Source organism: Vicugna pacos, chromosome 4 (assembly GCF_048564905.1).
Source record: "Vicugna pacos chromosome 4, VicPac4, whole genome shotgun sequence".
NCBI lineage: Eukaryota > Metazoa > Chordata > Mammalia > Artiodactyla > Camelidae > Vicugna > Vicugna pacos.
In genome coordinates this window covers 30,019,748-30,044,977 of record NC_132990.1, presented here as the reverse complement: position 1 = coordinate 30,044,977, position 25,230 = coordinate 30,019,748, and the positions used below count along the sequence as shown (strand labels likewise).

At 37.6% G+C, this 25,230-nt stretch overlaps 1 protein-coding gene across 35 annotated transcripts in view; it reads right to left on the bottom strand.

Annotated features, from left to right (window-relative positions):
* The window catches only part of PTPRD (protein tyrosine phosphatase receptor type D), a 1,865,527-nt gene that overhangs the window by 9,823 nt on the left and 1,830,474 nt on the right, over window positions 1-25,230 (bottom strand). For all 35 annotated transcript variants that reach the window (XM_072959433.1, XM_072959445.1, XM_072959436.1 and 32 more), the window contains 3 exons: window positions 1,649-1,934; window positions 1,057-1,235; window positions 303-429 (listed from right to left, as the gene is read on the bottom strand). In XM_072959433.1, the coding sequence (XP_072815534.1) occupies window positions 303-429; window positions 1,057-1,235; window positions 1,649-1,934 (592 nt within the window). The remainder of the gene's footprint in view (window positions 1-302; window positions 430-1,056; window positions 1,236-1,648; window positions 1,935-25,230) is intronic.

Sequence of the window (25,230 nt, the reverse complement as noted above, 5' to 3'; positions counted from 1 at the left end):
CAGAATGAAGGGAAGGGCAAATTACGTCTAGAGTCAAAACAAGTCAGACAGGATATCTACTTTCTTATTTGTCTCTATGACTGTGCTTCAGTGGAAATAAAGTACTACATCTTTCTTCAAAACACACAGATTAAAGAACTTTTTAAGGTGGCTTTGTAAGTTAAAAACCAATAAAGAGTAATGAACAGCTCAGAACCTCTCCAGAGTACCCTGTGTTTCAAACAAATGACACTGGCACTTGGGTTCTTAAAATGAAATCTTCATGTCTCCATGGAATGAATGTCTTATGCGGAGACACTCACTCTGCCCATCTCACGCAGCTTGGTGAGCATCACAACGATGGTGGAATTGTGTTCCCATAGCATCCGCCAGAAGTCTTCAGTGGTCTCTGCCAAGGGCCCCTGGGTAGCAATGTAAGCTTTCTGTTGTCTGGATCACAAAGGATGAAAATAGCATGTTACAGTAATCAGAAAGCAATGAAAAGGCTTCATACTGGATATGTAAACATCAAAGCTGGTAGTAAAAAATGAAAACATATTATTACAGTTGCAGTAAATTTCTTTTAAGATTGTGTAAGCAAATAAGGACATTTAACACATTTTGGGGATTTTGCAAAAATTGTTTTGTTAATATATGTTATATGTCTTTATTTTTTAAACTTTAGAGCAACGCTGATAGCTCAATTTCATGTGTCATACAAATAACTTAAGAAATTCCTAGTTCAGCAGCTTCATTTTATAGAAATGACTCTTACACACAATCTATTAAATTTATATAATAAGGTGCCAAATAGTTTATTTATTAACTCCTTCCACATCCAAATTGCTTCTGAAAGAAGAGTGCAGGACAGTTTAAAGACTCCTTGACTGCTTCTTCCTACTATCCAAAACAAAACAAAACAAAACAAAACAAAACAAAACAAATACCAAGGGACTGAAAGCTGACCTATGCATGAAGAAAAATACTTTGAATTGAGATAAAATTCATTCTGCCTATGAAACTAGGGCACATGTAAATATTAAGGCTTTGGACTGTCAGGGGAGCAAGACTATATACCTGTATCCATCAATAAAACTGGCATTGATATAATCAGATCCTTCTACTCCTCGGATGGGCTGCAGGCATACCCTTGTGGATTCATATGGCATAATATTAACAAGGCGATTTTTGAATTTATTACATGGAAGATTGGCACTGATGAATCTTGAGGTGTGAGCTTTAGAGCTGGCTAGACGCTGTTGAATACAAAAAAAAAAAAAAGAAAAATCTGACAAAGATAATTTTAGCCTGCGGCTTGACTGCAACATACCCTCTTCAGCTATAAAGGTTTTGTTTACTTTAAAGCAAATGACTATTTGAACTTCACTGCTTTTCACTTCTACTTAATAACTCCATATAGCCTATGGAAGATTTAAACATTATGTTCGGAGAGTATGATCTCTCATTTTAAATTAGGTACAAAAGAGCCCTAGGTACTGTGAATAGAATAGAATAGCATAGAATAGAAAAAGGAAAAAGGAAGAAAGTGTTTTATAGTCAGACACCCAAGGAGAAGATCAAGTGAATCTTATAACTTCACCAATTTGAAAGGTTAAGAAAGACAATTCCAGAATGACTTGCTCCTGAATTACCACATTCAATATCATACCTTAAATTCGAGCTCCATTCCTGTGACGTTCTCTCCTGTTTCTATTTGTGTCAGCTTCTGAATGTAGGCATACAAGTTTCTAGCTGGCACTTCGGTATTTCCACAAGTCACTGCCTCCAACAGTGCATCATGGATAAAGATGTATTGGTCTTCTGTTTGAACCATGTAATTCCTCTGGGCTCTCATTAAAGTTACATGGCCATAAATATCTACAGTTTTTTCATGCTTTATTCTTTCTAACATGGCATCTATTACAATGAAACAACCAGTCCGGCCAACTCCCGCACTACAAGGGAAACAGAAAGGAAAAGTCCAAATGAATCTATCAGGAAACCAACACATCATAAATTTATCTCCATTATTTTTAGTAACTAGGTTTTAAACCCATTAATTCTACTTAAATAGCTATTGTGATTATTTTGGAGCATTCTAAACCAAAGGGTAGGGAACAAATTACCAAGTAAAATTAGATTGGTTTTCAAATGTAAAAATATTAAATCTGTTATCTATAAAAATGCCCCTTGATCATGTAACACAAAGTAGACATTATTGTGAAACTATTATGAAAAAAAACACACTTAGGCTTTTTATATTAAAAGATATTTTAAAAATTGGTCAAGATCTAAGTAGGTTTTATCTTTTTACAAAACATTTCAGTCCATTTTAGTTCAGTTTACAAAAAAAGAAAAGAAAAAGAACACTAGTAAATCACACAACTTGAAACATTTCATGTTCTAAAACTCAGCAAGGAAGTTTTAAAACCAATCCAGTGGAAAGTATATAATTAAAATATTAAAATGTTGTTACATACTAAAAATAGTACAGTGTATTCTCAATGGAAAGAAATTCTTAATAAAAAAGCAGTCACTAGAGAGTGTGGGTGTGTTTCTTGTTTTCACTCCTTTTTTTTTCCAGAGTTGAATGTATTTTGAAATTACAGGTGAGATTCAAGCATTCTGTGTGGGAAAATAAAAAGCCTCAATCTTTGTTACTGAAGAAGCCTTGAGGCTTTTTTTTTTAAACTCCATTACTTCTGGACTTATGGGTTGTTTTTTAGTTGGTGCAAAACGATTCAAAGAAGAGGAGGTGAGCGATCAACAAAGCAGAGACAAGATTTGCCACTCCAAGGAGACAATCTAATTCACGGAACTGGATTACAGAGTCAGGTGGTTGGAACATTGGAATTTCCTCGAGTGTGGGAAAGAATACTAATGACACAACACATTTATGTTCTTAAATCCAAGGTAAGCTTTTTTTGTCTCCTAACCCGTTAGGCTGGGTCTATTTATGTGTCAAGTATGGCTGAATCCAAAATGTTTTTCTCCTCCTGATCATGGATGTTCTCCTGGCTGGGAAACATGTAATCAACAGGAATAGGTATATATCAGCACCTTAGACACCAGACTACAGACAGACTCCTTCATTCACCATGTGCCACTGTTTCCCATCATTTATAACCTATGTGTTCATTTATTTGTCCATCTGTGCAATGATAATATACATCTCCATTCAGTGAACAATAAAGTAATTTGCTAAGGAACATACGGGATATAATGTTAAAGGTGGACTAGATCCTACCTAGAGTTCAGAGTCTATCAATGGAGATAATACTTTACAAAACTATTTATACCTCAATTAAAAAAAGAAAAAAAAAGGATGTGTTGGTTTAGTGGATGGATGATGTAGCATTTGAACCAGATCTTGAAGGACAGGAAGGATGGGGAACTCAGGAGGCTGAAATAGCAAAAGAAACAGAATGGCTTTTGCAGTCATACCACTGGCTCTGGGAGCTGCACATAACATTTTCATAGGCCTGGTGAAGCGCTGGTGCAAGGAAGGTGCTAGAACTCCATATAAATGCATTTAATGAGCACTAGGGTACCTGATTCCACTGCCAAGTGGCAGGAAGGTGGTAAGTGAGCATTTTGTAACAAATAATACCTTTATTTAACTACTGAGCAGTATAGTTAAAAACCAGCCTCCACGCAGGAGCCCTGAGGTTTGGATAGTAGGCTAAGTGGGACTAGGATATAACCACTATTTTAAAATTGTTTACTTTTTTATGTTCTGTCAGTCATAGAAAGTGACTCTGTGTATCTAGTCAGAGAGCCTTGGATACTGACTCTAAGACTCCATCAGGATTTAAACCACAAAGTGACATGACATTGAGCTGTAATGCAAAAGCTTTATGTGACAAAGAGTCTGAGAAATGAAAGCACATTTCTTAGCACAAAATAATTAGAAACTTGATGCACTGAAATCCATAAAGTCCCATTTTATTTAGTTTATTTTACCAAGTAAACCTTTAAGGTGGCAAATTTCCCTGACACTCTCCACCTACTCACTTCCCCACTCTCCAGCACCAGGCAGGATTATGGTCACCCTCTGTCCCAAATCCCTCAGTGTCTTATATACCACCCTGTAGTCCCAGTCACATTGTATTGTGAATTAGTTTGGTAGGACTATCGTCTTCAAACGACAGAGTGTATCTTGAGAGCAACATTTCTGTTATATTTGCCCTGCACCCAGCATACCCTGTGCAATGACATTTGTGAAACAAGTGAGTTAGAATTAGTGACTGACACAAGGGGCCTAGTGTAATGAGTGGCCCATCCAGGTTTGGTAACAGGATCCCTCAGTCAGTGAAAGAAATCCTACAACTGACAAAGGTTCAGAACCATGTGGCGAATACCTGAAGGCTGCTCCACAAAGTGTTCGATGGAGAATAGGGGGACAGGAAAATGCTTTGAGTGCTCCCCACATCTTGGTCTCCTGATATGCCAGCACATTGCAATGAACAGAAACTAAGTAAGACTTAGTCTGGAGGTGGGAGGCAGCCCCCATATTTGGCAGATTCTAAGACTATGGAAATCTTTTTGTCTTTTTCTGTTGTCTTTCTAAAATGTTTTCATCCTAATTGTGCATTGCTTCTAACCGAATATAATTTCATGCAGTATTTTCCTAGTGGAAACCACACTGTAAGCCTTGTAACTGAGCCCTATATATCAAGTCACATCTAGATACTGGCAGGGATATTTTCTCAAAATATGCATCAAGGGCCATTCCAAATGTCTGGATGAGGTAAGGTTCTGTATTCTGACAGAAAGATACCACAGACTCTTGCAAAATTGGTAGAAATAACTATAGATCCTAACAATATCAACCTCTTCATAGTGGTAATAATACATTTTTTTCCTCAAAAAATGAGGAAGGAAAAAATCCAACATGTGCCTATGTCTAAATCTTGAATTGTGGGAGGAAACAAAGAGAATCTATGACTTATGCAAAACCTATTTTTTCCCCTAAACACAAAAGATTAACTTTCCAATCTTGCTGTTCATACAACCCCCCTGGAACTTTTTTGTTACCTCTTTTCTAGGAGGTTTTAAACGTTAGGGTGTCTTTTAGCTTGAAGTGAGACCACGAGGTTCAAAATACTTTTGTCAGATACTAATGGCTGGGTGTCCTTGAGAAAGTCACTTATCCTCTCCTTGTTTTCCTGTTTTTCTTAAATCATGATAGTGATAATTAACTCGTTAATTATCTTGTGAGTTTTAAGGCTGAATTAAACATACAGCGTGCTTTGCAAACATAAAGGAAGATGCAGTTGCTTTGTAGGTGTCAACTCCATTTAAAAATTCTACCTCTGGAGCTGACAACAAGAAACAGGCAGTGTTAATGCTGGGAAAATTTTGATAGAATCACCACAGGATCATTTGAGATTAGCCTTGCTTTAATCGACCCCCTCAAGCTGCTCTCCCTTTTCTCCCCATATTTCCAATACTTATGTTTGAAGAAGTTTCTGCATTCACAAGTATTGTCAGGGTAAATGAGATGGCAGTAAAGCGCCTTCCCACCACAGTGCTTAGTGTCCTGGAGTCATTCAACAAATGTCTGTCAGTGTCCTTTCCCCTTCTAGGATTCACATTTGGGAACTTCCTTGAAGTCATGTAGCTGATGGTAAATGGCCAAACAGGAACTCCAATGCAGGTTCTGAGATGCTACACTTTGGCACCACATTTCAGGGCATCACCCTTGCTTCCCACTGCTTTCTGCCATCTGAGTAAGAAACAATTGCCAGACATGGAAACTTTCTTGTGACCTACCCCTCTTGTAACAGTCCTTTAGTGATGTTCAACTATCCCTAATGAAGGTTCCTTGAAAAGTCCTTCTTCCTTGGTATCTCTGACTGATTGAGGGATTATGGGGAACATCAGATGCTCCCCTTGGGGTTGATGGTAGGAAGGGAGGAGATTTTATAATAATCTCAAATACAAATAACCTGAAACACGTAGCCTATGAAATTAGCCAAAAAGATCTGTGACTCATATGGAATGTTTCCATGGACTCTAGGACAGGGTAGAATTGGAAACCAGAATCAAACGTGGAACTCTAAATGTCATCTTTAGAAGTCTGCTGGCACCTCTTTAGACTGTGCCTCAGCATGTAAGGTTTTTTCTGTTTGGTTCCTGTGCTGATTATCCTCCTGCTTCTCTGGGTTTTTCCATCTGTACCTCTTTCTCTAATTTACATACCTCTGCCAGCCCCCAAAATGTAGATAATGTCCCTAAAGTTCTGTCCTCCTTTCTCTCATTCCCTTTCATGGTTCAGCAATAATCTTCAAACAAATGATTCCTAAAGTGATAGCCCTTTCTTTGAGCATAAGGGAGACCTATATTTCAAACTGCTCTCAGATTTCTCTAGAAATAAACAGATTCCAAGAATAATCAGCATTTTCTCTGCTCAAATCTGTTCTTCCCACTCTCACTCTCCTCCTTGACATTCAGATCTAAAATTTAAGAATCGGCTTGCACTGTTTTGCCTCTTGCCCAGCACAATAACAAATTATAAGTTTCTGTGCATTCAATTTCTATAGTTTTATTCAACTATCCATCAGTGGTGTGCCAGAGCTGGCAAAAGCCAATTGTTAAATTCTCAGAAATTTTGCTTAAATAATTATATTAAAAATGACGGTAATGCTCAAAACAGATTGCCTCTTAATTTACATTTGTCCTCTTGAGGTGAAAATATTATATAATGATGTGCTACTAAGTATCTCTCCCCAGCTTTTGCATTCAGTTATGTCATATTTATAGCCTGGAACCGGCCATCATGGGAGTACTTATACCAAGGAAACTGGCAACTACTACTCCCTCCTCCCCCCTCCTCACCTGAGAGCCAGGCCTACACATTACCAGTGCATAGACTGTCCTAATTCATCCATTCCCACCACCACCCAGGGACAGACTGGAAAGTGAGCATTACTTTGTTCTTCTGTCCACATTTGTTATTGCTATACTATGCTCTTTCATAACTTCGAAGACTGTTATCCCACCAATAATTACTGAGTGCCTATCCTGTGCTAAGATCTCAGGGAAGTGGTAATCAAAACAAACATGATCCTTTCCTCATGGAGATGACGGAGGGGGGGATTGGATATTAATAATCATATGAATAAATATATAACTAAGAATCTCAACAACTGCTATGAGGTCAATGTGTAGAACGCTGGCAGATCACCTTTGAGGAAGCATCATTTAAATTGATATCTGTTATAAACAGAACTATATCTCCTCAAAATTCATATGTTGAATCTCTAACCCCCCACCATGACTGTATTTGAAGATAGGGTCTTTAGGGAGGTCATTCAGGTTAAATGAGGTCATAATGTTGAGTTCCTAATCCAGAAGAACTGGTGTCCTTAAAAGAAAACAAGAGATAGCAGAGATCTCTCTGTGTACAAGCACACAGGAAAGGCCATGTGAGGACACAGCTAGAAGGTGACTATGTTCGATGAAGCCCAGAAGAGAGGTCTCCCTGGAAACCAACCTGAGTCACCCTAGTCTTGCCCTTTTGACCTCCTGACCCGTGAGAAAGTAAGTTTCTATTAGTTAAGGCACCCAGTCTGTGGCACTTCGTCAGGGCAGTCCTAGCAAACTAATGCAATACCTAAAGGACAAGGAATGATTTGCTGAATTAAAAAAGGTGGAAAAGCTTTTGAGGAGAAAAAGTACCCCAAGAAGAGGTCCTGGGATGGAAAATAGCTTAGTATATTTGACTAACTAAAAGAAAGCCAGGGTGGCTGGAAGACAGTGAGAGGAAAAGGGCATGTTCCCCATATTTATTTTCCATTTTAAGGATTGTTCACCATTTTTATTACATACATAACTGTATTAACTGCAATTATTTAAAATAATTCTCTTTTACTTTTCATAGTTCACTTTTATGACATGGCTCATCTACTTGTGAGTTCTTTATTTTGATACATTTATTGGTTTGCTGAAATATGTCTTTGAATAATGCTTCACATAAAGTACACTTGGATGGTATTCTGATGCCTTGTATATCTGAGAAATTCTTTATTTGTTTTTACGTAGGGCCAACAGCTTGGTTATGTGCAGGATTACTGGGCTCCAGTATTATCTCCTCAAACTCTAAATATATTGCTCCACTGTCTTCCTTTGTATTTTGTATATTGAAGAAGTCATAGGCCAGTCTGATTTTTGGTCAATAATAGCAATTTTTAATAGCAATTTTCCCCTAAGTATTTGTGGGTTTTCTTTTAAATTCAGAGATTCAAAAATGTCATCTGGATGTGTCTTAGGCACTGGTCTCACCTTTCTATCTGCATGGCTCTCAGGCCATACTTTTGTTACAAGAGCTGTGGCCGCCTTTCAGCTCCAGGAAAATTTAACACATGTTAAGCTCTTCCACCTCAGGGCTTTTGCTTATGCAGGCCCTTCCTCCTCCTCCTCATGTCTACCTGTTGTGGTCTACCTTCCTTCAAGGCTCATCTCACAGGCTGCATCCTTGATCAAGACTCTACCCTTGTTTTATTCGTTCTTGGATCCTTCTGACAGTGTATAGTTCTTTCTTGGCAACTGCCTTATCTTACTTTTGTTTTCTGGTTATTACCTTTACGCCAGTTGATGATCTCCTTGAGGGGAAGAACAAGACTCTTCCCTGTCTCTACTATGTTGGACAATTTCTCATGGCAATTCCTATTCCCGGGAAATCAAAGGTGCTCAACTTGAGTTGCAAAGTTAAAAAAAAAAAAAAACGTTAAAAAATATTAAGCCTTCTTCTGAATCAATGACATATACAGAAATATTCTCCCCAAAGGCCCCAGCAGGGGAATATCCTCTCATACATGTTGACAAAGATAAAGGGAGTTCTTCTAATTTGATAAGATGGAAACAACCTGTGCTTATGCTTGACTCCAGTTGCTAAGAAATAACAAATCTCAGGCACTACGTTTTTCTTAAGAAACTGAATGCTGAACATTCAGAGCTTTTAAAAGAATGCCAGCCTACTTTTGTTTGAATTTCCACGTTCCCACAGCAGCACATATTTTACTTCCTTCTCCAATTTACTCTATTTTTCACCCATCAGTATCTGAGTGCAGTGCACCTCTCAAAATGAAGGATTGTAGTTCCAAAAGCAAATGCATTTTTCTTTGATCCTGAAAAACTGAGCTCCCCACAGCAGCGATAATGATGGGACCCTATTTAGGGCTGTTTGTTTTTCATCATTTCAACAGCCTTCAACCTGAAACATGATAAGGACAGCAAAACTGATAAACCACCCTTATTTTTATCTATTCACAGAGACAGATTTTTCTAAATATCTTTGGGGAAAGAAAAAAAAAAAGAGTGCATAACCCTGTGCTTCAGGCTGAGGCCAGCACAATTCAGTACATTTATTATGTTACAGAAAATTCCAGCAAAAAGGGAAGAGGACAGCACTTTTAAATCACGTCTAGGATTAGGATGGTCTCTGTTACCCTTGGAGTAAAACCAACTTTCTAAATTACCCTCTAGTGAGGACAATAATTCCACTAAAGTAAACCAGATTATTGATAAACTTTTGCCTTAAAAAAAAAAAAGGTTTCAGTGAGTGATAGATATTCCAGTGTTTACAAGCTGAATATCTATGCAATCCATTAAACAAGTACGCCTACTAGGAAATTGTTATTACTTCAGTATTATCATTCATCCAGTTGCAACATTTGTTTTCAATTTCTAAAAACATGATTGAGTTAGTCCCATGAGTTGAAATATGCTTAATGTCCCGTGATGCGATACGGTAGTAATGTGCAAAAGGAAAACATTAAAAGGCATAAGGGGGCTATTTTGTACTAAAATCATTCTGGGTGTTTGCTTGAAAGTTGGCTTTTCTGATTAATCTGGTGGAGTTTTAATGCTGACCCTTTACTGATACTTCAGTGATCTGGCAAAGGAAGACAACAGAATTAGGAGATTTTACAGATCATTTAGTTGGGTGCAAAGACAGTAAAATATGGACCAGAAATTACGGTGAGCATTTTGTACATATATTAGCTCGTAATCGGATTGGGTAGTATATTTCAGCTGTAACAGCAAGGCTGTTTAAAAAGGAATCTAATAGAATGGATTGAATTTTATGACTGAGATGTAAAAGATTAATCAGATGACTATTCTGATAAAACTGTGATGTGATCCTGATATGGTTGCTGTTTTGAAAGTTTTCTTTCTTTTCTTTGACAAAAATTAACATTTAACTTAATATGCATCTATACTGGACATCTCTAGACTATTGAGGGCTCTCTACAAAAAACAGGCCCATGAGTATTTTAGTATTACATTCCCTGGCATTTCTTTTAACTAGAATGACCAGAGAAATTATACAGATTTCTTGTATATAAATATTCATCTGCCTAATTCACTTTTACGTATTAGTATAACATACAAATCAAAAAAAATTTTTGAACAAATTGTCATTGAAATGCAGTATCCATGCAATTAAGCAGTTTGGGAGGGCAATTTTGCAGTGTTCATTAATATTTAAAATTCACATATCCTTTGACATAGCACTTCTAGAAATCTGTCATGGAGGTACATGTACACATATGCACAGAGAGCTTTAGAAAGGAATTTTCATTGCAGCACTATGTGAAGTAGGGAATTAATATGACTAAGGAAATGGTTAAATAAACTATGGCATATAAATACCAAGAATACTATGCATCAGTTAAAAGAATGAGGTAAATCCACGTATTGACAAAAAGAAAGATTTCTAAATATGCTGCAGAGTGATATATACATCATGATAACACATATTTTTTACAAATCCACACAATATGATATATATTTTTATATGCATACATGTTGATGCAGGAACTTTACCTGAAAAGATACACAAATTATACCAATAGTTACCTCCTAGTGGAGACTAGAACTGGTGATGCTGTGGTAAGGGGGTACTCTCACTTTAGTTTAAATGTGTACTTTTTTTTAGCAAGGACAGCATAATCAGTAAGAATAGAATTAAAAAAAATAAAACAATGGATAAAAAGAAATATAAAACAATGGAGAAAAAGTTATTATTATAAAAATATGAAAGATCAATAAACAGTTGAGGGCCCAAAAAACTAGAGAAGGGGGAACCTCATTCACTCTAGCTTGGGAATACTGCCCAGAGATAGGTTCTCAGGAGAAGCCAGGGTGCTGTTGGCAGCTCTTTGCAGCCTGGATTTGTTCCTGCTGTCAGGTGCTGGCCTTTAAGGAGTGGGTTCCAGAAAGAAGATATCATAGAAAGGAGGAATGCTTAGTAAAGAGTTAAAATAAGCAAACAGTAGAATGAAATCACCCAGAACATTGATCACTCTAGAAAGAAAAAGTGCACTTCATTCTTAGGTGGCATCCTCTGATGATCCAAAGTTCACACTTCATCAAAAGAGAAGAAGCAGAGATTAAGCCCAGAACAACTGACCTGACAAGGAGCCTAGTCTAGAATATTGAGAGGTCAAGGGTAACCTACTCATCAAATTTCCTCAGAGCATTTTATTTTTCCAGATGGCTCAAAGGGGATTTCTTAAGAAGAATTACGCCTATAAAAATCCAAATCCACATGGGCATAACTGACTTTTTTTGCCCAAATATGTTGACTCAAACAGAAGTCCTCCAAAGACTTCTTTATGATCTTGGCTCTGTTCTCACATTGTCTGCCAAACACATTCCTTATTATTAAAATGTGATGCTCAAGATAAATTAGAAGGCTAATATGTTTATTATAAAGAACACCTGAATATGCCATAGCACGGTTTTATTTTACTGATGGAGAGAGACCATTAGGCAGAGATAATGCAGACTCAGCTGGCTCTTATAATTGGTAGTTAACTTGAATCTGAATGAGGTCACTCAAATGATGCTATGGAATTATAAGGAACTATATCATTTTCAGAGATTTTCTTTGTAAATGCCATATCAGTTCAATCTAGATTCTAAATTTTGTTTAGAGTGACAAAATTATCCACATTTTGAGAGCGATACAACCATTAACCAAGTCTGCCAAAGAAAGCTGCACAGGTTGCATGCTGCTCAATCCAAAGAAAGTACCAATCACATAGATTATGCCGTGTGTGACCTGTGCAGTCCACACAGCAAGCAGGCTCCCCATCAGCAACGTAAGTGCTGCTACTTCTGAGTCAAGTTAAACGAGAGTCAGACGGACAGATGGACAGATGAACTGATGAACTACTGAAAGGTATTTGGAAGATATTCAAACTTCAGCAACTTTATTTCTATTGTTTTGCAAAGTAATGTTTTCCCACAAGGGCAAGAATTTTGGGTTTTTGTTTTTGTGTTTTTGCGTTTTAAAAATGAGATTATCTTCATTTAAACATAAATGGTCCAGTGGTTTTCAAGGCTCTTATCAGGGGTTACAAATTGGTAGCTCTGTGATTTATTTAGTCCTTTTGTTTGATTCTTACAAGCTTTTGTAAGGCAGTGAGAATCTCAGTCTCAATACAGTCCGTTTACCTACCACCTTGTCCAGGGTCTGCTTCACTTTTGTGTCACCCCCCTGCAGACCTCCAGCAGGCCTTTGTGTTGGTGTCCCCAAGGGCCTGATCTGGCTTCTTAAACAAAAAAGTTTCTGAATGAATGCATCAAAACTGCTCACTGCTTCTTTCAACTCCTCTGCCTATTTAGATTTTTTGAAGGAGGAAACTGAGGCAGGGGTAGGAATTTGACCAAGGCCTTGTAGCTGTTACTAACAGAAGCAATACTTGGGTCCCTGTATCCTTTTCCCAGATTCATGCTTTCAGCAATGGAGTTTTACTGAAAACAAGATGACAGTTTTCCTTAGAGCACCCCAGACAGACCCAAGGTCCATCATTATATCCATTTAGGCTGCAAGGATATTGACCCAAAAAAGGCCTCTGCTGTGCCTATAATTGTCCTTTCTTCATGAAACATTAGCTCCCTGACTCTTTTCACCTACCCAAAAAGAAAGGAATTAAGTGGCTTTTGGAGCACTGTCAAGACAGATCTTCATGTACCTGCTGTGTATTAGCTAGTTGTACTGATGTCAGCTCTGTTTCAGATAGATGAATGGCTTTCTCCCCAGGCATTTATGCATTGTATGTCTATCCAAGTGGTCTGTAAATATTCGTAGGCAGTATGAAAACATAGATGCCTGAGCTCTGCTTGACAGAGCCCAATTCAGTAAGTCCAGAGTGGAACTCAAGATTGTGCATTTCCAACAAGTTTCAAAGTGATACTGATGCCGCTGGTCCCTGGGCCATATTTCGGGTAACAAGGATACAGAAGCACTCCTCTTCTAATATTTTTATAAGTAAATGAGGGCCAAAAGATGTATCAAATATACTCCTAATTATCTACATATGTGTGTTCACATGAATTCATGTGAATTTTAAAAAAAATCTTGATCTCATTCTTATATAGGATTTTTTACCTAATGAACTTAAAACTTCAATGCAAAGAAGAGACTGCAAAAGCTGCTTTCAAAAAAGATGTGGTTTCTTTCTTTCTTCCTTCCTTCCTTCCTTTCTTTCTTTCCTTCTTCCTTTTTTTTTTTAAGGCCAAATACCTTACTATCTCCAGATACCTGCAAATGTATGCAATTATCTTGCAATAGAACTCAGATGCCAGAAGCCCACTTTGCAACTTTTCCTTGCAGGAAACAACCCTGATAACAAATGAATCAGATACTGAGTAATAAGACCCAAAAGTATTTTTTCCAAAGAGAGAAAGCAAGCAATAGAACCCTGATTGGAAAGACATAACAAAGATAACAGAACTATTTTTAAGCTTCATTCTATGACCCAGGGCATAGCAAAATAGGTTGAAATAGAAAGCATTCATGCTGATTACATGAAATCAAAATACACGCTATTCAATGGCAACCAACATGAAAAAAAAATGCAGCTCAGTTTATGCAATGAATTGCAGTGTTTTTTCAGTGTGGAAATATTTCAGAGTGCATTACAGGTATAGCTGGGAGAACTCCGTGATACCCCTGTCGAGATCTCAGCTATTTGGTTATAAAAATATTTTCACATTTCCTGCAGATGTCTAGATTCCTTTCTTTGCTGGTAATTTTAATTCAGAACTTATTATTGACAGCTGTTTGTTCTGATAGACCCTAATTGCTCTTTTACCAGACTCAGCTGTGAGCAGACTGATTTCTTTTTCCTTATAGAGTATATTACATATAAACACAAGCAGAAAAAAAAAATAACCAATTAACTAAATACGTGTGCATAAAATGAATCATTGAGAGCACTGATCAAGTAATATCTCTAACTGCAACATAGGTCAAAGGAAATTACAGCACTTAGAGTTTACCGTATTAAATATAATTATATGGAAATATTCACAAGCGTTCAAATATAGTGATGATGAGTGGAAGCATCTGAAAATTTACCCATTTAATAAAGAAAGTTATAAATGACTACGTTTGAATAACCGACAGGGCATTTAATATACTGAAGGATTAATTCAAGGATATCTATCTGCCACACTGTATGCCTAGAGCTTGAGAAGCCTGCCATAACCAACACTAGTCAAGAGGAATCGAACATACTGTGAGATCACTTTGCTATGCAGACAGTCCTTTCTCTGGAGGGGAGAGTTTCTGTGGACACACCAACTCTTTTCCTTGCTCTCCAATCACTGCTTTGGAGGAGCTGCTTTCCCTAACTTTACCAGAGGAGGAATACAGTTTGTTCAAATCAGGGCTATTTCCTCTGGAAGATTCTCTTCAAAGGCAATGCCTCATTTTAGCAGCTCCCCAAGAGGTTATACGAACAGCTTGGCAATGTTCATTCTATCAAATGCCTCGGAAGCCTTTCTCATGGAGTCTAGGCCAATTTGGAGACCCCAAGCTGCCTTCCTTAGTGGACTGGAATCCCCTGAAGAGGGGTAAACCAAGGGCTGGATTCAGTGGAGACCATATAAGCAGCAAATAAGACTGTATTTGAGAAGAGCAATAGCTCGTTTTATTTCCTGTCTGTCTGTTGTGGAGACGAGGGAATGTGGTGATCAGGGATGAGCAAACTGCTCCTTAGTGAGGAACTCATTCAAGGGAAATGAACTTTTTCTTAACATCAGGGACACTATATGGTGCTTCCCTTTCTGGGGGCACTAAGTGCTTCTCTTTGCTGACTTAATCTACCTCATGTAGGGAGGAAGATATTGGGAATGGGTTGCTGATTACCCCGATAGTTCTCAGGGACGCAGCCTACATTTCCATGAGCACCAGACATAATGCTAATTAGAATGCAAGCCCCAGACTCAGTATTTACAAAGCCTTACATAATGAATGCAAAGTGACCTATGGGGCTAGGTACCCACAAAATGTGATCTACAGCCAACTCTCAGCCGTCCCCCAGCCAGCTAACAATGGAAACCATTTTATGTAGCATTTAAGAATAATGCCACTATCCTTTATTATTATTTTTACCTACACAGCACAGATTATACCATGTAGCATTCTTGTATGGCTTTGCCCATGGTATTGCTTTGGATACTGACACTTTTGCTCAACATTCACTTATCTGTCAAATATCTACTGAATGTCTATTTCATAGGTGGCATCACTCCAGGGAAGAGGGATGCAATGGTGAACGAGACATCATTTCTGATCTCATATCTCTAATGTTTGGATGTTACAGTCCAGGGAAGAAATTCAGTTTTTGCCCAGGGAATTAAATACTCACCACATTTAAAAAGGCCCCCCCCTTTTTTTCTCGAAGGTTCACTTTTTACTGGTTAAAGTAATTTAAATATAATTAAAGTATTGAATGAGTTGACAAAACTATTTTATTTCTATGTAAACATGACAGGGAAAGTAGTATGATGTGATATGCTCATTTTATGAGTTAATTTGGCAAATGGAAAAAGCATGAATTTTACAGATTAAAAATTGTCTTTTCCAACTGCAAGATATGGATATTTGGTCATTTACTTATCCTCCCTGAGCTTCAGTTTTCTTATCTGTAAAATGTAAACCCATTCCTTAAGGTTGCCATAAGGCTATTGTTGGCAAAATGTATTTTAACTAATAAATTCTTAATAAATGTTAATTTCCTTACTGTCCTTTTCCTATGAATCAAGGACCTGGAGTTGAATATTTGACTTCAGTTAGCCTAATGGCAGAGTAGATATGCATGGTTTATATTGAAGACGTACACTAATGAATTTATGAAACTAATATTCCATTTTATTTCCTGATTTCTATCCTCTGATGGGAAAAAAGGTTATATGTTATATACAACTGAATCAGATTTGAGACCTGGAAGAGAAATTAGAGATGATCTAATCCACTGGTTCTCAAAGTGCAGCCCCATGACCAGCAGCACCAGCATCATCTGGGAATTTGTTAGAAATGCAGATTCTTTTCCTTATCTCAAGTGGTGATTATGTTTATTCCATCATTTGTTTCTGAATATGTGCATATAGATTAATATTAATTAATTCATATATATGCATATATAGATATTTATATGCATTTTCTTATCTGATCTCCATTTAACCAGTTTACCAACCAGATCCAAATTTCCTTTTCATCCAAAAAGCCCCAGTATGTTGCTCACTGCACCATGTCTGTTTAAGGCTTAGGAGGCTAGTCTCTAGAATATCTATGTTCTTTTGTGATGTCACGGTGTTTATTCCAAAATAATCAGTTATTTTAGTTAAAAAAAGTTGTCCATGTTAAGTAAACTAATGAGATATGGTTACAAAATAAAAGAGCTGTTTCTGTGAGAACTAAGGTAACTGCTTTGGGAAGACTTACTAAAAGTCCATCACTTCCCAAAAAGCAGTGTCCCATCAGTCCCCCAAAAGCACTACTGAGTTAGGCATAGGTGAGATAATAATTAAAGGGAAAATAATTTATGAAAATCTAGAAAGATTCTAATACTTAAGTTCCTTCAAAACCATTAAGTTCTTTGTCTACATTAAATACACTAAATGTACTAACCATAGGCCAAATGCAAAGAAAAGTTCTTAGTCCTAAATTTAAAAAGTAATGAATTAATATAACATATAATTATATATTTGAAGTTAACATTAAGTGAATATGTAATTTCTTTGATTTCTTTGCTTTAACAACACTTTCTCTAAATGACCAAGTCTTAACTGGATACATATATTAAGGCCTTGATTGTTTTAGGAATCTTCCATATATGTTGTTATAAGCTCTTTGAGGAAGATGCCACACTGTTTCATCTCCATGCTAAATAGCCTGGAGCTCTGCATAGTTTAGTTTTAATAAATATTTACTGATGACATATATTTATACAGTTTTTACTGATTGATTAGACAATTGCTTTTAGTAATTCATAGTCCTGTTTTATCACTGTGAGCCAAATTAACTCTTATGATAACACTTCCTAGAGTCCTTTGAAAAATTCCAAGGGGAGAAAAACAGTTCCATGTTTAAATAGTTGCAGGAATTCCCTCTTGGAGGTTCAGAATGGAAATAATATTTCACAGGGTTGAGAAACTTTGTTGTAAAGCAATTTAACTTAGTTTAACCCATACTAATTTGACTGTAGGAAATCTTCACATAGCATCTAGTAACAACTCAGGGCTCAGTGTGCATATACATTGATAAGGTATCCTGAATGTTCTGAGTGACTGGCTTTCTCATGTTCAAACTGCGATTCTGGTTCCATAGACTCTTCATACTACTTGTCTACAAGTCATACCAGACTGGGTATGAAAATCACTTGTCAGATTACATATGCCAATAATTGTTTACAAAATGGGCAAGAATCGGATTTGTGAGACTGCTGTTTCTATTCCTCATTGGTTTTCTCTTTTCTAAATCTAGTAGCTAATTATTTCTGATTCTAGCTCTACTTTGGCAGATCAAAGTCAGCTTTACTCAGGGAAGTATGAAGCATGGATGTTAATCAACAGTAGTAGGGCCTATGATAGACTGAGCTGTAAAAAAAAATAACATTTGATTTAAAAATAAAAGCTCTGAACAAACAAACAAACAAAAGTTGTCTTCAAGCCAAAATTTGCTAAGGAAAGTTTGGGGAACAAACTCTCCACAGAGGGAGGTGATTTCCATAGTGTGGAATCATTTTAAAACTTAACATCGTATGACTTTGGACTTAGGAAAGCAGAGTGAGTAACAGATTATAGTGGCATAAGAGATACAGTCCAGGAGTACTTAACCTGAAGCTGAGAAAGTGGTAATGAGTGCCCTTTACATTAAATATGTCCATGGAATTTGAACATTTGCCCAAGATAAGGCTGCTCAGGTTATTAAAACCTCAGATGTTGAATGGCAGTTATGTAATGAGTTTCGTAAAAAAAAAAAAGGAAGAAAGAAAGAAAACCAGAAAATGAAGTGCCATTTAATAAACACTGCCTGAAATGTTGATAACTGAAGCTAGATGACAGGTGCTTGGGGGTTCATTATGCATGTTCTCTTTGTGGGGATGTTGAAAACATCCAAACTAAAAAAAGGATTGGAAAGATAGCTTCTTTTTATCCCCTTGATACAAAGTTTTTTTGTTTTTTGGTTTTTTTTTTTCCAAATTTACCTTCCCTAAACGGGAGAAATAACAAGGAAGATGTAGTTTATAACCATTAACCGAGTTCTAATAGCTAAGACTGGACCTAAGTTTTTATGTCATAGCTAATCTGTGATGTGAAGCACCTTTAAAAAGACACTGTAGACATAAATGATGATTCCATAAGTGCTACTTGATAAGATTGTCCATATGGAAACACAGAGAATTCAGCAAAAGATATGATGACTACCTTAGGAATTGATGTAACTTTGTACATTATGTATGCCACAAAGAGTCATTCTAAAAATGATACCCATGCAGAATTATTATCTCAGATTTTTTAAATGTGTTTATTCCCAAGCCATTAGGAAATCGAAACACAGTAACAAAGACATACATAAATAGCTCTTGTAACTGGTCTATACTCAGAGTCTCTTACTGAATTCTGGGAAGGTTTTGCTAAGCTTGTGGCTTTTCTATTGTGCCCTACAAACCAGTAAGTTTTAGTTTAATTGAACCAAGATAACAAGTGAATTTCTGCTGGAGTACATCAGAGAAAATAGTTGGAAGTCAGGTCAGTCATTTCCAGACACACGAAAGAGGGATGAAATGTTAACCATAGGTTATAAAGAATTTTTGTGGTTTGCAACATGATTGGCTATGGTTTTTCAAATGTAAGTGGTGAGCATGAGTTTAGACTTAGCAAGGCTTTCTGCCGAACTGATTTGAATTGGAGTTGGGTAAGGTTGACAAAATAAGACTTTTAAAAATTTATTTATTTATTTTAACCTTTTGACCCTTTTGATCCATTTCACCAACTTCCATTCCTGCCCCCTTCTAGCAACTAGCACTCTGTTCTCTGTATCTATGAGCTTGCAGGGTTTTTTTTGTTTGTTTGTTTTTGATTTTGACTTTTAGACTCCACATGTAAGAGAGATCATATGGTATTTGTTTTTCTCTAGAATGACTGATCACCTCTGTGAACCCAAGTTGGGACTGAATTTGAAGGCAGCCAGAGAAAACTTATTATGATTTCCATGAAACCAAAATTCCTCCTCCTCCTCATCATCATAAGTACATAAGCATTTAATCTACTAAATTTTATGCAGTTTTCCCTTGTAAAGAAGACATCTTTGGCAAATGATCAGATTGTTCTCTACCTTCCCAAACAAACAGAAGCTCAGTCAGGCGCGTGATTTGACTGAGCTTTCATAGTTTTAGGGCATTTGAATGTCTCTTAATTTTCTATGCATGGAATTTCCGTTTCTTAGCCTGAAAGCCAAATATGTGGTGAAAGTCATAGAATTCAGAACTTTTATTAGCAAATGTTTACAGCAAAAGCGTTAAGTTCCAGGAGCTTCATTTATTACTTTGCACTTTTAAATTCCCTCCCATGTACGAACTACTTTAGGAAGGTTTGACTTTAAGTGGGGTTCTAGGATGTGTATGAAACATGCCTCATATTTTGAGATGATTTATGGTCCTTCTTTGTCCACATTAAAATCTAAGAACCTTGGCTCTTGATAAAATTTAGAGGCTTACAATTGTGACCTACTGAGATTGCATCTTTTGTACATTTACTTCCTATATTCTCTTACAGTATTCAACCTGAACTTACTCTTAAAGGGCAGTGTAGTCAAAATCCAAGGGTCCTCAAATAGTCTGTATTTAGGCAATAGGTAGGGGAAATCTCAGTAACAGCCCTGCCCCAGTAGCAAGAGGGGGCTGTGTCCACTCAGCCCTCCTCTTCAAGGCCAGAGACCACAGCGGTGGGGTCAAAAATTACAGACAGAAAAAGGCACTCCAACCCTTGTCTCTTACATACAAATCTTGGGGCAATTATGGATTCAAGACAAAGAGACAAATCAGAAAATAAAAAACAGGAGACAATGGCAAAAAAAAAAAAAGAATCAGGTAGCAGTTGTGGAAAGAATTAAATGGCCTTTTCTTCTGGTTTCTTACTTCTTTCATAGATTGGCAAAAGAACCTGTGTTTTGGGTTACATTGGGGGAATTTGTTCTTATCCTGTTCTGTGAGGGAAATTCGCATTGAACCTAACTGGGCTGATCACAGCAGCATAGTGAGGAATAGAGAGGAGATCAGTAGGGACTCACCAGTGTCATATTTGAGCTGAAAGAAAAGTCTGATAGGATAACCTGGTGGTGGGGTGTCCAGTGACAGTCTTGAGACCATCCCCCCATCACCAACCAGGTATGTTCTATCTCCAAAATGAGCCTTTTTGTTTGCTTAATGTATTATCATTTAGTTTGTCTTCAGCACAGAGACCATGTCTACATGCAGATTTTTATTTCAAAAGGGATTCTCTTCTGATTTTGGTGTTACTTCATACATGTCTACAACAAAAAGTTCTCTCCCCAGCTGTACTTACTTTCAAAATGCAAAATGTACGTTCTTAATGCTACTTATCAAGTAAAGGGTTTAAAAATATTTGCCAAACACTTGTTTATTTATATGAAAGATTTCAGAGTTTTGCACAGTTGGATTTAGAGCATTTAACGAACACTGTGAGTGTGTGAAGGAAACACAAGTGATCCCAACAGATGGCATGGTCAGAGGCAAAGGGTTTGCGAGTGCATGAAACAGCATAGATCTAAGTTGAGAAGTCTGAATGGCTATAATTGTAACACATCTACAGTAGGAGGAGGAAGGTCATTTACATTATGTTAAGAAACATAGGGGCAGATTCTTATCTTATGAAAGGGTGGTACACGAACTGAGGATTTGGCACATGGACTGCTATTGGACAATATACCACATACAGTTTTTATTTCAGTTCCAGGAGAAAAACAATATTAACAAATTTCTTTCCATCTTTGCTTCCTACGTTATTCAATAGAAGAGGTGACAGTAGCATCTGCTATACTTGGCTGGAGCCTGGAATGAGAGAGCTGTCAGTGACGAGCCTCCCAGGCACCTGGCTGCTATGAAGCCCGTGCTACGGCCATGGCACAGCCAGGCTGGAGCTCCAGTGGGAGCAGCAGACACATGAGGCAGCCACTGCGAACCGGAGCAGGGCTGCCAAGACAGCATGTAAAGTCATTTTTAGTGGCCTGAAGTGATTTCCACCATCATGGGTCTGGGCACTACTGCAGAGCAGGCGGAGCTTCTCTCTGACATTCTCTCCTCCTCCCTCTGGCTTCCCTCTACCATTTTCTGTTGCCCTGGCCTTGCTGACCACCTGGGTGCCCAGCACATACGGCGTGCTCCCCAGCTACCCGTTAGCCCTTCTTTCAACCAGTCATAATCTTGAAGCTCTGTGATATACAATGCATCCAATACATTTAATACACCAAAGTTATCTACTCTGATCACCTTCGTTCCAAATGTAGCACTCCTGCCATTATATAGGTGCTTTCTGATGATTTTCCTAATTCAGCTGGAAAATGTTAGAGACTTCTTAATCAAATTAATCCAAACACAATTAAAAGGACCATCTTGCAGTGGGAAGTATAGTGGAGGAGCATTTAGAAGGCTTGAGTCCAGCAAGAGTCTATGGAAAAGTTGTTAACCTCCTTGGGCCTCATTTTATTGTCCTATCTCTGAAATTAAAGAGAAGAAGCAGGTAAAGAAGGGAGTTGGGGGAGGGAAAGAGGTAGAGAGCAGAGGAGGCAGAGAGAGAGAGAGAAAGGGAGGGCAAGTATCTGGGAGGCTTGAAATATACTTTCCAGGTCTATGATTCACTGTGAATAAATCATGCTCCTGGAGTTATGAGTTTAGGAAGAAGCCTATTAACCCTAATAAATCCTAAATTACAGGAAGATGTAAAGGAAATATTTTGAGGTAGAATGAAATGGGAGTAAAGAGTATGAGTTTCTACTACCATACAAGTTATGTCAGCAAAAATAATCAGGTAGAGGTTATAAAACAAATTACATCGACTTTTTCTCTAATTAAAAAAAAAGCAATTTCATATATATACAAAAGCTTCTGTATTTTGGGGTTGGGGGGGATTTGCTCCTCTTATCCAGCCTCAGGAAGGAAATACACAGTGGACTTAGCCAAGCTGGTGAGAGTTGAGCGGAAAGAGCTCCTTCATTCAGTCCAATAAATAAGCTTCAGCAACACAGAACTCAGTAGTGGAATAAATGAGGTCATACATTATTTGTTACTTTTCCCATCAAGAGATAAGAGTCTGTTTCATCCCTCCTTGAATCTCAGCTGGCCCTTACCTTGCTCTGAGCAAAAGAATGTGGTGGAAGTGATAAATACGACTAACAAGTGTTGGCTTCGAAAGGCCTTGGGAGCGTCTCCTTTGATGCCCAGAACCCTGAGACCAGCAGGCCAGGATGAAAGGCTGTGGGGAGAGATAGGCCCCACTTTCCCAGCCCTTCTAGCTGACTGCAAAAGAGAGCTCAGGAGAGACCAGCAGATTGCCCAGCCCCAAGTCAACTCATAGAACAGGAAATAAGATGCTGTGGTGGTTTTCAGCTTCTAAGTTTGGGTTGGTATTTGTAAGCAGTGATGGTTAAGTGATGGGTATCCTCCCATTTTAAAAAAGATGCCAACCCCTAAGACATACAGATATACCAGAAACAGAAATATGGTTACAGTTAAAAAAAAATTCTAATGTTCAAAACCAACCCAAACTGATAAAAAAAAAAAAACTGAGAGAAAAGGCATACTTTCTTATAGTAATCATCATTCTCATAATCCTCTCCTTACAAATGTTAAAAGCAATTTGAGCAGGTAGCTCTTTAGCCTTTATCATCGAAGTGAAAGAGCCACAGTTAACCTTGTCCCATCTCATCTAGTTCATCTTTTTTACCTGCTTAGGTAGATCATAAACCATAGACTCTACAAGATCCACTTTAGCCAGTGCAAGTCTCGACTACTGACCCTCTCTAGATGGACTGAAAGGCAGAGAAAGATTTCTTTCTGGAAGGTGTGGGAGAAATATCAAAGGAGGTAGGATGGGAAAAGAGGAACTGCTCAAGCCCCTTGTAAGAGGATGTAGAAAAAATAAATGAAAAATGTTTAATTATTTCACAAAACCCTTATCGTCAATAAAATCTGTGATTTAAAAAATACAGTGTGCTGTCCCAGAAATATCTATCCCCCAAAATCAAAGAGCAAGGGATTTCAGAACCTGCAAGCTTGAGCAGGGGTCTGACATTATGACTCACTTTTCTTCAATCCACCTAACCTTTTATTTTCGTCTCCACTAGATACTGAAAAAGGGGACAGCCACTGAATCATATGCCACTTAAGGGCATTCTGAGGGCTTCTTGTTTTGAACTTCAGAATGCAGAATATTCATACCAAGCAGGGATATGAATCAATGTGACTGATACACTAGCAAAAAAGACCAGCATTTATCAGACCCCCAAGAATGTGGCCCTTAAAAGTAGCCACCATTGCAGGCTGAAGATTTATTGCAGCAGGGCTGCCATGGTGCAAAAGTATTTTTGGAACTCCTTTTTGGCAGCTGAGTTAAGAGCCTGTCGCCTGTTCTTTTGAATTCCCTAATGGTGGCACATTTTTGTCCTTGAAGGTAGAATTGTTTATTAAGTACCAAGAGACATCTAGAGCCAAGTCTTTGGTTTGTATGGTTGATGATCAAGGTAGTGAATATTGTTGTGTGACTTTTCAAGTGATGAACCTAGTTCTCTGCATGCTTTAAGAAGTGAGTCTTAATGTAAGTCTCAGAGAAGTTCTCCTAATGCTTAAAATAAGGATGGCATTCAAAGGTTTTTCAAGCTTTAAGCTTTTGAGGTGGGTGATCACTTGGATGCATACATTCTGCCACAATCAAAAAACAGTTTCATTGCCATATAGCAGTGGTTCTCAATTGGGTGTGACTTTGCCCCCCAAGGGGACATTTGGCAATGATTGAATTCACTTTTGGCTGGCACAGCTGTTGGGAGGATGCTACTGGCACGTGGTGGGCAGAGGCCAGGGATGCTGCTAAACATCCTACAATGCACAGGACAGCCCCTCAGAACAAAGATTACATGACCCAGATGTCAACAGTGGTGAGGTTGAGAAAACTTATTTTCTATCTTATCTCCATTCTAATAAGAAAATTTTTTCAGTGCAATGAAATAATTATTACAGTACTTATGCATGTTTAAATGTTCTAGTTGCCACTCAATTTCTAGGTGTATATATACACACACACACACATTTTCTACTCTTTTAAATCACAAATTAGATAGAAGTCAAGCTCACATTTCTTCTTTGGATTTTGGTAGTATTCTTTGTTGTTTGATAGTAATAGAGCCAATTTAAATAACCACCTATTTAATGTGGGGTAAAACACATAATGTGTTTTAATGATAATAAAAACATCAGTGACTACATTTTTTGACTTCTATGTTGCAAGTAGCTGGCTAATTATCCCTTTACACATACCATCTTGTTTAATCTTTACAAACAATACTAGGAAGGACATACTTCTATTATCCCCACTTTACTGATCAGAAGCTGAGGCTTAGACATGTTAAATAACTTGATGTAGTGCAGCTGGGATTGGAACTGTAGGAAGCTGATTTCAAGTGCAGTCTTCACCACCCTGTAATGATGCCCCCAAAGGGGCATTCAGATCTGCTAAAAGCCATCTTTGTTATATGCTGGGGACAGTTCTGCTCTCATTTATATAACATAAACTAAGCAAAATAGAGAATGGCATTGAAGTATAGACAAAGAGGAGAAGACCCTGAAACTTAAACTCAAACTTCTCACTCAGATTTTCTATAAACAAGTTAAAAACGTGGTCTACAACAAGGCACTATAGCCAATTGAGACTTTT